This window comes from Hippocampus zosterae, chromosome 6, assembly GCF_025434085.1.
Source record: "Hippocampus zosterae strain Florida chromosome 6, ASM2543408v3, whole genome shotgun sequence".
NCBI classification, from domain to species: domain Eukaryota; kingdom Metazoa; phylum Chordata; class Actinopteri; order Syngnathiformes; family Syngnathidae; genus Hippocampus; species Hippocampus zosterae.
Genome location: NC_067456.1, coordinates 698648 through 712042, shown reverse-complemented (window position 1 = coordinate 712042; position 13395 = coordinate 698648). Strand labels below are relative to the sequence as shown.

At 54.6% G+C, this 13395-nt stretch overlaps 1 protein-coding gene across 2 annotated transcripts; it reads right to left on the bottom strand.

The window, feature by feature from the left end:
• Nucleotides 1–89: 89 nt before the first annotated feature.
• On the bottom strand, nt 90–10719 carry adamtsl2 (ADAMTS-like 2). 2 transcript variants are annotated; one of them, XM_052068914.1, is made up of 19 exons: nt 9981–10532; nt 7400–7508; nt 6695–6837; nt 6520–6595; nt 6340–6442; nt 5667–5812; nt 5389–5512; nt 5035–5115; nt 4787–4962; nt 4355–4607; nt 3804–4158; nt 2819–2922; nt 2604–2730; nt 2298–2511; nt 1963–2118; nt 1717–1887; nt 1374–1550; nt 1020–1164; nt 596–813 (listed from the first exon to the last, which is right to left on the bottom strand). In XM_052068914.1, the coding sequence occupies exons 2-19, from the start codon at nt 7505–7507 to the stop codon at nt 686–688; spliced, it is 2787 nt and encodes a 928-aa protein (XP_051924874.1). In that variant the 5' UTR covers nt 7508; nt 9981–10532; the 3' UTR covers nt 596–685. The 2 variants fall into 2 exon arrangements, with proteins under 2 accessions (XP_051924873.1, XP_051924874.1); XM_052068913.1 differs by lacking the exon at nt 1020–1164 and having other exon boundaries at nt 90–813; nt 9981–10719.
• Between the last annotated feature and the right edge of the window lie 2676 nt (nt 10720–13395).

Here is a 13395-nt window from a genome sequence, read left to right as displayed (position 1 = left end):
GGAAGACGAGCACGCCCGAATACATTTCAAGTGTCGGGTGATCTCGGCTCCTCTGTCCGTCGTCTTCCTTTTTATCCCCCCCCCCCCCCCCCCACTCTTCTTTTTGGCACCCGACAAAGAAATGTCGGGTGGTCGTGCTAACATAACACGCACACACACTTTTTTTTCTTTTTATGTGTGCGTATGTGTGTGTGTGTGAGTGCGTTTGTGTTTTCTGTGCGATGACTAATAAATACGCCGATATGCAAATTTCCACTCACTGCCGCCGTTAAATAACACGTAAGAAGCGAATGGAAGAATCGTCTCGGTCAGAGAGACGCTCAGCATTCCCTTTTCAGGTTGTGGGAGGACCTTCGTTTTCGTCTTCGTCATCGTGTCGGTTCAAGTTTAATTAAGGGCCCGAGTAAGAGACGCCCGTGCCTGCCTGGGCAAAAAATGGGAGGCATGATGGCATGCGGGGAGAGAGAGAGAGAGAGAGGTCCCAAAAGAGAGCACAATGGGGGGGGGGGGAGTGGGAGAGTGAAAGACTCAAAAGGTGCCGGTATGGACCCAAAAAGTGGGCGTGCCCCGCGTGAGCCACTTTTGGTGCGCTGACGTTGTGTTTCGACGTTGCACCCCGACGAAGAAAATCCGCGCGCCTGAGCGGCAAGTTCCGGCGGAAGGCGGCGCAGGGGGGGTCGGGCTTCTAGGAAGTGGGCGGTCGCAGGGAGTGGCAAGAGTGGCAGCAGGCCTTGCTGTAGTACCAGTGACTGCACAGGTTGACCTTGAGAGCCAGCAGGCAGTTGGTCGTGGGCCGGTCCTGGCAGCTTTCATCTGAACACCGACAGACCCCCCCCCAAAAAAAAGCGATTGATATTTTATTTTACACAGTATTCTTTATCCTCGGCGTAGAATGGCTAATACGATTACAGCTATGTGACTAGAGCTGCGCCATTCGAGAGTTGTGCGCTTCGACGGGGTTGGATCTGAGCCCAGAAACGGCGAGATGGTTGGGGGGTGAGGGTGGGGGGCGGACTGACCTGGCGGCTCGGTGGGACACGGCTGGAGACTGCACGTCTGCTTGGACACGGGCTTGGTGAGCGGGTCGCAGCCGCGCACCAGCTCGCGGTCCTGATAACACTTGACGTCGCGCATCCTCACGCCCACGCCGCACGTCTTGGTGCACTGAGCGACACGCCAGGTTCCGTGTTACAAAAAAGCAGCTTGGCGGACACGAAACGCACACGGGTGGACACTCCGCGGTCGACGCCCGATGACGAGACGTGCTAAACGCGTCTCGCGCACATGCCCGACGATGCTTACGTCCAGTTTTGACCCGTATCGCGCGTGACATGCTAGGCGACACGTCACACGGCTCACTCGCTACCCCTTACCTCGGACCAGGGCGTGGTGTACCACTTGAAGCACGGGCGCTCGAAGCAGGTGCTCTCGTCTTCGGGCCTCTCCTCGGCGCCGCACGCCTCCCCGTCCAAGACCAGGAACTTGCCGCCGCTGATGCCCACGCATTGGACGACCCTGCGCTTGACGCCGCGGCCGCAAGTGGCGTTACACTGCGCACAGTACGCACACGTGTTACGTGGCAAATTTGGGCCGTGCGGCGATGGCGTGTGACGGACACGTTACAGTCACGGTCTTACATCACGTAAGAACGATAGACACCACCACGTAGCGGTTCCGCAAACATGACATGCGGGTTTCGCTCTCAACGGGGTTCACCTTTTCCCAGTCCTGATTGAGCCAGTGGGCGGGGCAATCCCTCTCCCCACAGGGCTGGACAGCGAGCGGCTTCTCCTCGCCGAGGCACTGGTCCTCGGCCACCACGCGGCCATCGGGGGTCTTGCAGTACACGTGGCGCACCATCCTCCCGTGCGGGCACGGGCCAGAGCACTAGGCCACAAGAAGGCGCAAAACTGTACCGCGGGGTTTTTCGCTTCACGTCGGCCACCTCGTGGCTTCACTCACCGGCCCCCACTCAGACACGGTCCAGTGGCGTTCGCAGGGCGGTCCCGTGCAGTTCTTGATGCTGGGCGGTCTGGTCGCGGGGTCGCACGGGCGGCTTTCGTCGGAGCAGCGGACATCCCGGGTCACTTGATCTTTTCGGCCACACTTGGCGGAACACTGTGTCAGCACGTTAGCATGTTAGCAGCCAGCTCTTTTTGGCCACGTTGGTACAAATGGATCGACGGATGCGGTACGGGAAAGACGTGAGCATTTTACTCTAGCTAGCCTTGCCGACGATTAGCAAAAACCGAGAAACATTGAGAACAGTTCGAGAGACGTAGTCTATGGCGGCGTACCTCGGTCCACTCGGCCACCTCCCACTGCGGGCCACAAGCGGGGCTCTTGCAAGGCCGCCTCTCTATGGGTCTCTCCAAGTCGGCCACGGTGCACAGGTCGCTATAGACTGAGCTGTCCAAGCCGGGTGACAGCATTTTCCAGCATCTGACCTGCCGGAATTGGAAGCCCTCGCCGCAGGTCCGCGAACACTCGCTCCAGCTGCTGGCCTCCCACCTGTAGGGGAGCCAGAGAATCACCCACTCGCAGGTTCACTGTGAAATTTCCCCCCAAAGCCCGTTAGCATGAACCTTCTGTCAGTAGCGTACCTGGGCTGACACTCCCGGCCAATGCAGAAGTCGTGGACGGGCTCCGGTCGGGTCAGCGCATCACAGTACATGTCGTGCACTTCCGCGCCATCGTAGCGGATGCACGTGACGAAGGACCTGGAAACGCCTGAAAGAGATCAGCAGTCATCGCTAAAGGCATGCGGGTACGGTCCTGGTCCAGATTTACGAGAACGCGGCGGCCCGGGATGGGGTACCAATGGAGCAGGTCATGCTGCATGGCTCCTGGGAGGAAAGCTTCCAGCGGTACATGTCGGCCGGACTCAGCTTCAGGTTCTTCTGGTAGAGCCGTGGGTTCCCCCTGTGGAACGGTGCATCCTCCGTTAAGACCAGCTACGAATTTTAGGTGCCACGTGAATTGAGATAGACCCCAAGGATGGCTCTCTGAAAAAGCAACCGGTTTCGAGTATTTCCTGTTTCTGTGCCAATAGCAGGTTCGGTTTTTGTCATGATTCGGTTTAGGGACCAACAGGTGGCACTGTAGGGCTCCCCCGGCAGCTGCACACCTGTTGGTCATAGGTAATTAGGGCTTTAAAAGGACTCCCAGCCCGAAGACTCAGTGTCGGGTCATTGTTTGCTCTTGCTACTCTCATGTTTGTTCTAGTAGTGTTTTGGTTATTGATAGTTTTTGTTTAAGTCATGGTTTTTGTTTGTTACTTTGGATTTAGTTTTGGATTTAGTTTTAAATATAATTCGTCAAGTACACCCTGCTCCTCCCTCCTGCCTGCTTTTTGGGGTCCACCACCACCACCATGACCACGCAACGTGACAGTTTTGTTTCAATACCTTGTTCTGTCGCACTAACTGCTTCTGTTGTTGGACATGTCCTGTTGTGGTCCTCTGCTTTGCTTCTGTTGTAGTACATACTTTGATGGTGTTGGCTGGCTTTGTGGAACTACCTGGGTCTATTGTCCTACCTGGTTCTCTTTCAACATCTGGGTTGGTTTTAGGCTAGTACCTGGCTCTAGTGCAGTACCACTTCTGTTAGGTTCATCGGATCTGTTCCTGAACCTAGTCACTTCTGAGTACCCACTCGTGTTGGATTATCCGTCCTGTTTCAAAACCCGGTTATGTTAGTACGTGGTCCCATTCTGGTACCTGGTTCTGTTGGAGCACTTGCTTTCCTTGGTTCTGTCTGTCGTGTGAACTGACTGGTCTATGACCAACGTTCCGGTGCATTACCTGGTTCTGTTGGAGTGGGCGCCGGCCCTGGTCATGGCGTGCAGCGTCTTGTTGTGGTAGAATACGTCTGCCCCGCTGTCGTTGCGTTTTCGTCCGAGCGAGAACTGCAGAGTCCGGTTGTGTCCGAGCGGTCCGTCAGACTCCGGGTCGCCTGGGTCCGCCTCAGCCGAGAACAAGTCATCTCCTTCCGTTTCCAGCAGCTGGTTGGTGGAAATATTGATGAGCAGCTCGTCTTGGCCCACACGTTCTTCCAGAAGAACCCTCCAGATGAGGTTGGGGGCGTCGGCCTCGGGGTCCAGTGGCACGTCGACTGGTATCGGGTTGGCGGTGCTCCCCGTATGGCTGCCGTTGCCGTCTGGTGGGCCAGGATGAAAAGTGTTCAAGAGACAAGCAAGATGTGAGGGGAATTCACCCAAGAATCAGCCATCACTCCTGGTGGGGCGGCATGAGGTTGTTGGACAAAACGGATTTTTGAGAGAAAGCCCGAACTAAACACAACGGACATCAAAACAACACCCGAAATGGACACACGCTTGCGTGTGTATATACACCTGCGTAGTGCGTGTTGGTGTCACAGTGTATGTGCGCCGTCTCCTCGTAGACTTCGTTGGTCTCCTGCTGCGTGCCGCCGTCCGTACGGCGTCCCCCGTCGTAGCGGCTGGCGTTTGGCGCCGGCAAGGGCCCGGCCTCCGCGGAGCTGTCGGCGCCCGTGTAGATGGGCGGTGGCGGCACAACTGGCAGGGAGTCTCTCAGGACTGTGTACTCATACGTGATGTACGGCGTTCGGCCGTTCTGATTCCACACCTAGAAGGACATGTCCAGGCTTGAAACCCTTACGCCCTGCTTGGAGCCCTACTTTTAACCCCCAAACGTTAGGTTTTGAAAAACACAACCCTGGCTTCAAATTTTAGCCCCGGCTTTCAAAGCAGGTCTGAAAGCCAACTTTGTATGGAAACCCCGATTCAAACCCCTGAACATGGTACCAGGATGTTGACCGGCTGGTCCAGAGGCCCTTTGGCGACGATGTACTCGATGCCCGTTTCGTAGATGTCCATGGGGCGGCGGTATTTGAAGACGGTACCCGCCACGTGGAAGTTCTGAGGGCTGTCCACTTTGTAAGCGCCGTTAAAGAAGAAGTTCCCCGCCTGGTCGGTCACGGCTGAAAGGAGGAAGCGGGTGTGGCTTTTTCTTTTGCTTTTTGTCCGAGCAAATGAACTTGCCAATGACTGACCGAGAACGTCGGCTGACTTTTTCCTTTCGATGACCTGGATGTCCCACGATCCTTCTGGGATTTGCGTGATGAAGGCGTAGCCTGTAAATCAGGAGAAAGGAAACCGAGAACTGATCTGAGCAGTCTCATTGGCAGCAGCAAACCGGGCAGTGGTGGGGACTAGGCCTCGGTCGGGACAAGCGGCAACCAAAACTGCGGTGGCGCGGATCAGGCGTAGGAAGCGGTGGTGTGGCGCTAGCAGGCGCGGGGCATGCGTCGGTGGTCACCGGGCAGTGGCGGCGAGTAGCGGCATGCCCGGCCGACGGCATTGGCGACATGGCGAGGAAGTGGCGGCGCGGGACGCCGTGCCCTCACCAAGCGTGGTGGCCCCACGGCGGAAATTTCCGGTGACCCTGCTGCAGCTGCTGCCATCGCCCTGGCACACTCCGCATTTGTCCAGCGTGTTCGATGAGAAGAGAACGCCATCGCACCCGATTGGCTGGGGGAGACATAAAAAAAAATAATCTGCTGATGTCAGCATTTTTTTCCAAACATAGGGAAATGACCTCGAAATATAAACATACCAAACGCATTTGACCCCTTCGCCGAGTCTTGAAACCCTGTGTCGAAATCGTGGCCGGTTGCGGACTCACCTCACACTTACCGTCCACGCAGACTCCGCGGTAGCTGCTGTATTTACAGGACGTGCCGTCGCGCGCCGCCACCATCAGCTGACGCTGGCCGTCGGCGGTGGTGCAGTGGAGATCGCACGGGTTGCTGGAGATGTGCACGTAGTCGTCTACACACAGCGCAGGACTAAGGTTTAGCGCCAAGGCCAACTCCAACGTCTCCGCTAACGTTGACGTTGCATCTGACGACAACGCTCACGTCTGCGCAAACGCAAATCCTCTGAATCAGACACTCGTGGAGTGGCCAACCCGTGAAATATGGAATCGTGCTTGTACTGGGAATGAAATGTCGCGCCCTGTTTTGTCCCCCATTTTCCTCATCGCCGACCCCAACGCACCTGATTCAGTTTTTCAGGCCTTGACAGAGCTTGCTGACAAGCCGATCATTTGAATCAGGAGTGATGGAGTAGGGAGGGACCTAAAACTGGCAGGATATAGCTCTCCAAGAACCGCAGTTCCCTACCCCTGCCCTAGGCCCTAACCCGTAGGTGTTGGAGTTGACAATGAAACACTGAACCTTGTATGAAACCCAAATCTCCAACCCTACCCCCCCCTGGGTTTGAAACTCGACGGCGAGTTTGAACGGCTCATTGGGGTTTCCCATCCCGAGCCGCCAGTAAGACCAAATGCGCGGTACCCGGATAGAGAGGTTTCCACTGGTAGCTGTGGCCACTGTAGAGCTGCGAGTTGAAGGACCAGCACTGTTCCTCGCGGAAACTTCGGGCACTGGCCGGACAGTCCTGGCAAAGTGACAAAACGCGACAGTCGGCATGTTTCTGGACGTACGTGTCGATCGCCCTGCCCGCATGCGACTGACTTGCGTGTTGCACAGGTGGTATCGCTTGGAGATTCCCGAGCACGTCATGTTGTCCTTGAACACTGCAACTTTCTTTCTTTGGACACCAAAAGTCACACGGGAACAACGTTAACAAGAGAACTCAGGGCCTGGCCCTCACGGAGCGTCGGGGACGGACGGGATAGCCTCTCGTGACCTCTGCTTGAGGCAGTGCCTCTCCTGCGACTTGACGCCTCCTCCGCAGGTGCGCGTGCACGCCGTCCACTTGGCCCACTCGCCCCACCAGAACGCCGTCACCTGGAGCTCCTCCAGGCTGTTGGAGGCCACACCGCCTTCTTCCTGCAGGAGCGCACATACCCACGCCGATCAAAACAGTGAAAATGAAGCCGGACGGTTTGGCTCGGATTTCCTAAGGGGTCCGGTATTAAGTAGTGTGAAGTCCGTGGGCCTTTGGAGTTTTAATGTGCCGGGAAATGCAGGTTCGGACCAACAACCTCAAGTACCTGGAGAACAAGGAAATGTTGATGGGCAATGACGTTTTTGGACCATGGGAATTCTTGTCCAAATGGAGTTCCCAGGCTAATTAGTCAGGGTCAAAACAAGAGCCTGTTGCCTGAGTGAGCACGTCAGCCAATCAGAAGTCAGCGAAAGAGCTTTGTTGTGAACGTCCCCAAAAGTGCCGAGGCAGCACTTTCCAAACATTCCCCGTGTGCAGCAGCAGCAGGAATCAAACCTGAGCATGCTGCTGGAATGTTACGAGGGGAGGGGGTCCTGGGGGGCAGAGAGCGCCCCTCGTCACCCAATTGGTCTCCGTGCTTAGGGAGAAGCAACAGGAACAAGTCGACGGGAAATGTGAGACAGAGGGGGTGGAAGCGGGGTGACCCCGGGTGTGTCTTTTGACCTGCAGCGGCGCGATGGCCGTGGTGGCGAGGCGTCCCGCGGACATCATCAGCGTGACGACAGCCAGCAGGACCACGGCGGTCTCACCATACGTCTCCCAGGAACGCATCCTGGCGGACAAAATACAAAACAGCGCTGTTAGCATGACGGCAACGCCAGCTGATGTCGTCTGCGTCGTGGCATCCACGAGCTCGTGTTACTGTTTGCGTCCCGCAAACACGAGCCCATCGTGTTGTTAGCAAGACAGCAAAATAAGTTGACATTTGAAAAGAAATCTAACGGCAGCATGTGACAGTTTTTTGTCTGCTGCTGCTGTTGTTGTTGTTGTTGTTTAGCGACCTCCAACTGGGTCCCAAAGCGGCTCCTAAAGCTGCAGCGACCTGGCTACCTGCAGACCCAGTTGGCGGCCCTTGACTGGGAACTGTTCGTAGCCCAAAGGCACGCCCAACAACGCTTGGAGGTCGTTCCCGAGTTGGGTGTCTGTTTGCGTGACGGGAAATACGAGCGAAGGTCGGTGACACTGACGGTAAAATGAAATTGACATGGGGTGAATGGTCACCCGAAGCAAACTAACATCTGTTGGGTCTTCCAATCAATTTGTGGATGATTGACCAGCTAACCGGCCCGCCGCGAGTTGATGTTTAGCTTGTTGGGTAACCACACAGTGAAAGTGAAAGTGAATTCTGCTTCTGTTTACACTTGCGCAACAAAGTGAACCAAAATAAGAAGCTAATGCTAGCCTGGCCGCAACATGAGCTAATGCTCCTGTTAGCATGACACCCAAAGAAATGAACATCAACCCAACCATTTTCCCATCCGCTTGTCCTCACAAGGGTCGTGGGGGGGTGCTGGACCCTATCCCGGTGGTCTTTGGGCAAAGTTTACTTTGGGAAGTAGAAACTGAAAGGGTTAGCGTTTCGGGAAATACGAGCGAAGGTTGGTGACACTGACGGTAAATGAATTTGACATGGGGTGAATGGTCACCCAAAGCAAACTAACACATGTCGGGTCGATAGGCCTTCCAATCAATTTGTGTATGATTGACCAGCTCACCGGCCCGTCGCGAGTTGATGTTTAGCTTGTTGGGTAACCACACAGTGAAAGTGAAAGTGAATTCTGCTTCTGTTTACACTTGCGCAACAACATTGAGCCAAACTAGCAAGCTAAGGTTAGCGTGATGCCAACATGAGCTAATATTCTTGTTAGCATGACACCCAAATCAATGAACATCCATTTTCCCATCCGCTGGTCCTCACAAGGGTCGCGGGGTGTGCTGGCGCATCGCCAGTTGATACTGGTGGTGGTTGCACCCCTTCTCTCTCTCTCTCTCTCTCTTCCCCCCCTCCCCTCCCCTCCCTCTTCCTCTGCCACACACACACACACACCCACACACACACAAACAAGCTAAGACTAAAGTAAACAGTCTTGACGGGGGGGGCAGGGGCCCCTCCCTGTCTTGTTATTACAACACTGGCAGTCTCAGCCCCTACACACACACACAGATCCTCTGTCGCATCCACATGCACTTGCGCCAGCTAACAAGCTAACTGGAACCGAATATTGACCAGTGTCACAAACACAAGGCAAGCTTGCTGTTTGTGCGGCGTTAGCAAGAGCGCAAGTTTTTCTCGAGTGTGTTTCTGGAGCACTTTCAAACCAGCCACCGCCGCGTACAAAGTGCCGTACGTGGAGCAAATGAACATGTGCAATAAAGAGTAAAACAAATCGCTAATAAAGACGCATGTGTTTTTGTTGCTCTTGTTAGCACTGTGGCAACACGAGCTAATGTTTTTGTTAGCAAAGTGAGGCTAATGTTGCTCGTCACCTTTCTTTCGTAGGAATTTCTGAAGGATCCTGTGAGAAAGCCTAAGAAAGATTCATGAATATGAAATCTCAGATAGAATTTCTCATGGAACGGAGCAGAACCTATAAAAAAACTCTAGTGGAACCGCTACAAGAAGTTGTGTCTGACATGCTTAAGTATTCAACCAAAGGTCGAGGTTGTGCTGGAGGGGAATCTATGACGGAACCCGCGGAAGCACCCGTAAAAACCTCTGGCGGCAGCTCTAAAAGAACCTACGGCAGAACCTGTCATAATACCTCACGTGCAACTTCAGACCAGCATCTCAGAGTAGGAATGACCAGAGAGAGCCTTTCGTAGAATGATTGAGGGACGCTCCGAGAGAGCCTTTTAGAACCCGGGGAGGAACTTCCCACGGAAGTCTGAACCCATAAAAGAAGCTTTCGTAGAAATTCGGGCACTTACCCTCCAGAGCTACCGATGGACTCTACCGGAGAACCCTTAAAAGAACCTCCAAAAGGACTTTGGTAGAACCTGAATTTAGAGAACGATTCTCAGATAAAATGTCTGGTTCAAACTCTCGGAGAACCTTTGGTAGAACCTTTTGAACGAATCTCTCAGAACCCCCCACCCCCCCAATCCCACCAAACAAACAGGAACCCTCATTCCCTGCACATGTAACACACACTCGCAGAGTACAGTTGCGTGGGTTTGTTTTGGTCTGGTGCAACACACACACACACACACACACACACACAACAGGTTTGACAAAGTGACACACACTCACCTCCCCCGCTGCAGTCCAAGGGCGTCTGGCTTTGCGTTGAGGATGCCGCTCAGTGTGTGTAAACGTGTGTCGTGCGCATGTGTGCGTGCGTGCGTGTGCGTCCGGGCGCACGCACACGCATCGGCGGTGTTGTGTTGTGCGTGTCTGCCGTTGAATGAGGAGACGCCAGTGCGGGAGCAAGAAAGCGTGGAAGAGAGGGGGAGGGCGCAAAAGGAGGTAAGGTGTGCGCTCCCCGCATCCCTCTTCCTCCTCCTCTTCCTCCTGAGTCAGCAGGCTTTTTTTTTTCTTTCTGGAACTTCTAAACGGGACCCAAAGTCTGCGGCTGGCCGTGGATGTTGCACTTCACACCTCGCCGCTTCCTCCCCGGGCAAGTCCCAGACTTCCCACAATGCTACTCTGCGCCCCCCGGCCCAGACGCGGCTGAAAGCGGGCCAAGAACAACAAGAAACGTGAGTGGACGCCGCCTGGCTCAGAAGGCCCGATATGGCATTTGCGCACCACGCTTGGAGTGTGATAGGGGGCAGCATTTCACACCGTACCGCCAAACGGGACCTGAATATCAAAAGTGGTATAGCCTAAGGAAGAATCTCCAGGAAGAAAAGAAAATCCTGAAATCGAAACTCTGGTTGAACCCGATACGAAAGCTCTTGTGGATCCGCTAATGGACCCTCCGTGAGAAATGATGACGGATCTTATGGAAGAAAGCTTGAATGTACTGCCCGGAAAATGTCTGCTGGAACCACCGACAGACCTTGCGATATAAAAGCTGTGTGGGACAATTGATGAAAAGTACCACGAATGAAAGTAAATTCACCGTAAAACATCTGGTACAAGTACAAAGCTGCTACAAAACCTTGGCTAGAACTTATCGGACGACGGAAGCGTTTTGAAAAATATCCGATATGGAACTTGGAGGAAGCTACGGTGGCGTGCACCAAAGAACCTCGAGTAAAATGTCTGACGCAACCTCGAATAGGGCGCAGATTCCAACTTCTGATGGTGGCCGCGGGAGAACCTTCCTGACGCAAGCTGTGATCAAACCTCCGGTGGATCCTTTGATGGCACGTGCCACAAAAGGTTAGGGTTAGGGTTCGGGTTAGGGGTTAGGGTTAGGGTTCGGGTTAGGGGTTAGGGGTTAGGGGTTAGGGTTAGGGGTTAAGGTTGGGGGTTAAGGTTAGGGTTAGGGTTAGGGGTTAGGGTTAAGGTAAGGGGTTAGGTTTGGGGTTAGGGTTAGGGTTAGGGGTTAGGGTTTAGGGTCAGGGTCAGGGTTAGGGTTAGGGTTAGGGTTAGGGTTTAGGGTTAGGGTTAGGGTTCAGTTTGGGTTAGGGGTTAGGGTTAGGGTTAAGGGTTAGGGCTAGGGCTAGGGTTAGGGGTTGGGGTTGGGGTTAGGGTTTAGGGTTAGGGGTTAGGTTTAGGGTTAGGGTTCGGTTCGGGTTAGGAGTTAGGGGTTAGGGGTTAGGGTTAGGGTTAGGGTTAGGGTTAGGGGTTAGGGTTAGGGTTAGGGTTAGGGGTTAGGGTTAGAGTTAGGGTTAGGGTTACGGTTAGGGTTAGGTTTAGGGCTAGGGCTTCTGGTCGTAGCGTGCCGGCTGCAACCCAGCGAGAGTGGAAATTCGGATTCGGAACCTACAAAAGAACCTGCGCTAAAATGTTTGGCGGAAAAGCTGACGGCGAATGGACTTGTGAAGTCCCCTCGAATCCAACCGACGGTTGAACTTCCGACGCCATCATAAAATGTCTCCCGAAAGCGCCAAAAGAACCGATCGGAGTCGCCGGTCGAAAATATGAAAGCACCTCGACGCTATGCGAGCGCTTGCACCGGCGGCGGCTCACGTGTCTTCAGCCGAGACGGCACCATGTTCTTTCAGCGCAAAAACATTTGGGAGAGCATGAAAAAAAATAGAAAAGATCTCTTCTCACGAGCAGGGAGTGAGAAAGTTGTTTGACTTCCAGGTGAATTTGGCCTCTTCTGATTGATGGCGGCGCGGCGAGGACCACCGTGTCTGCCCGCCATGTCGTCTTCCTCCCATCATGGCGTCTCGCTATCCCGTTACTCGTTCAGCCCCGCCGGCCTCCTCTTCCTGCTGTTATTCCTCGCCGCTCCCGGCGCGCTCCTCTGTCTGCCTCGCTGTTTCCACAGCTGCTCGCGTTGCTCGGCGCGCTCTCGCCGAGCCCTCGCCTTCGTCCTCCCAATCCCACACCAGGGGGGGGATGGTAGTGCCATCCCAACGCCACGGACGTGACATACCGCACCGCCGGCAAGCCCCAATCCAAGTGTCAATCTCCTGGCGCTAGCACGCAAGTGGCAAACAAAAAAACTTTCTTCTCGGTGACATACAGCACAAGAACGTGACATTTTTGTCCGGGTTTGAAGTTCACGCGTTTCATTTGCTTTCGTGGGCCACGTCAAATGTGGCGGCGGGCCGGGTCAGTCCCGCGGGCTTTAAGTTTGACACCCGTGCTGTCATGCAACATCCGGCGGAACCCGCACCGGACCTCCATGCGGAACGAGTACCATAGAGCATTTTCTCGTAGCCATGGCGTGGAATGAGAAAGCGGGCTTTCATGAGTACTCGAAGCGCTTGCCGTCCAATTTCTGCCAGAACCTCCCATAGAGGGCATCGAAAATATTATCAAGCAGAACCTCCAAGAGCCCATTGGACAGAAAAGATTGAAGTGCAGAACTTTTGGAACCTCTGAACCTCCGAAAATGTCATCCTCAAAACCATCTTCCTGAAGTTCTTTTTTGAAAAGTCTTCTGCTAGCATATCTCGCTGGAACCTGAAGAACATCTCACGAGATCTTCTGGAAACTCATTTTAAGGAAACGCTCTCAAATGGGGTCCCGCGGGCAGCCGATAGAACTTTGACTTTACCAAACATCTCACGGGGTCCGTGCCCGACCAGACATTGTTTTTCAGGAACCTCCGCCAGTAAAGCGTAGGGCAGCGCTGGCGGACCTTCTTCCTGAGCTGATATAACACTCTCGGGAACTACTGCTAGAACCGCTTCAGCCTTTGCTGGTTTCAGTTTCAGAACCGCAGAGAGAAAATCCGAAATGTACTTCTTGCGGCTCCTGCGATTGAACACCGCTGCTCAAACAGAAGCACCGGGACCCGCGGTTGGGAAGAAGGCCCGGTGGGGGTTGAAAGGTGTGCGCCGCGCGTCGGGGAATGAGGGGGGGGGGGGAAGCTCAATGTTTTCTCAGATGCGTCCAGGAAGTCTGCGCTACGTTCTGTTCCCGCAGCGTGTTTAGACTGCCCCGGTTTGCGGAGGTGACGAGAGGAGGCTGCTCACATTTCAACGCCTCCTCGCAGACGTGAGCACTTCTTTTCGTTTCCCTGCCAAGACACGGGCTTAGCGTGACGGGGCCACGGGGCCACGGGGCCACGGGGCCACGGGGCCACGGGGCC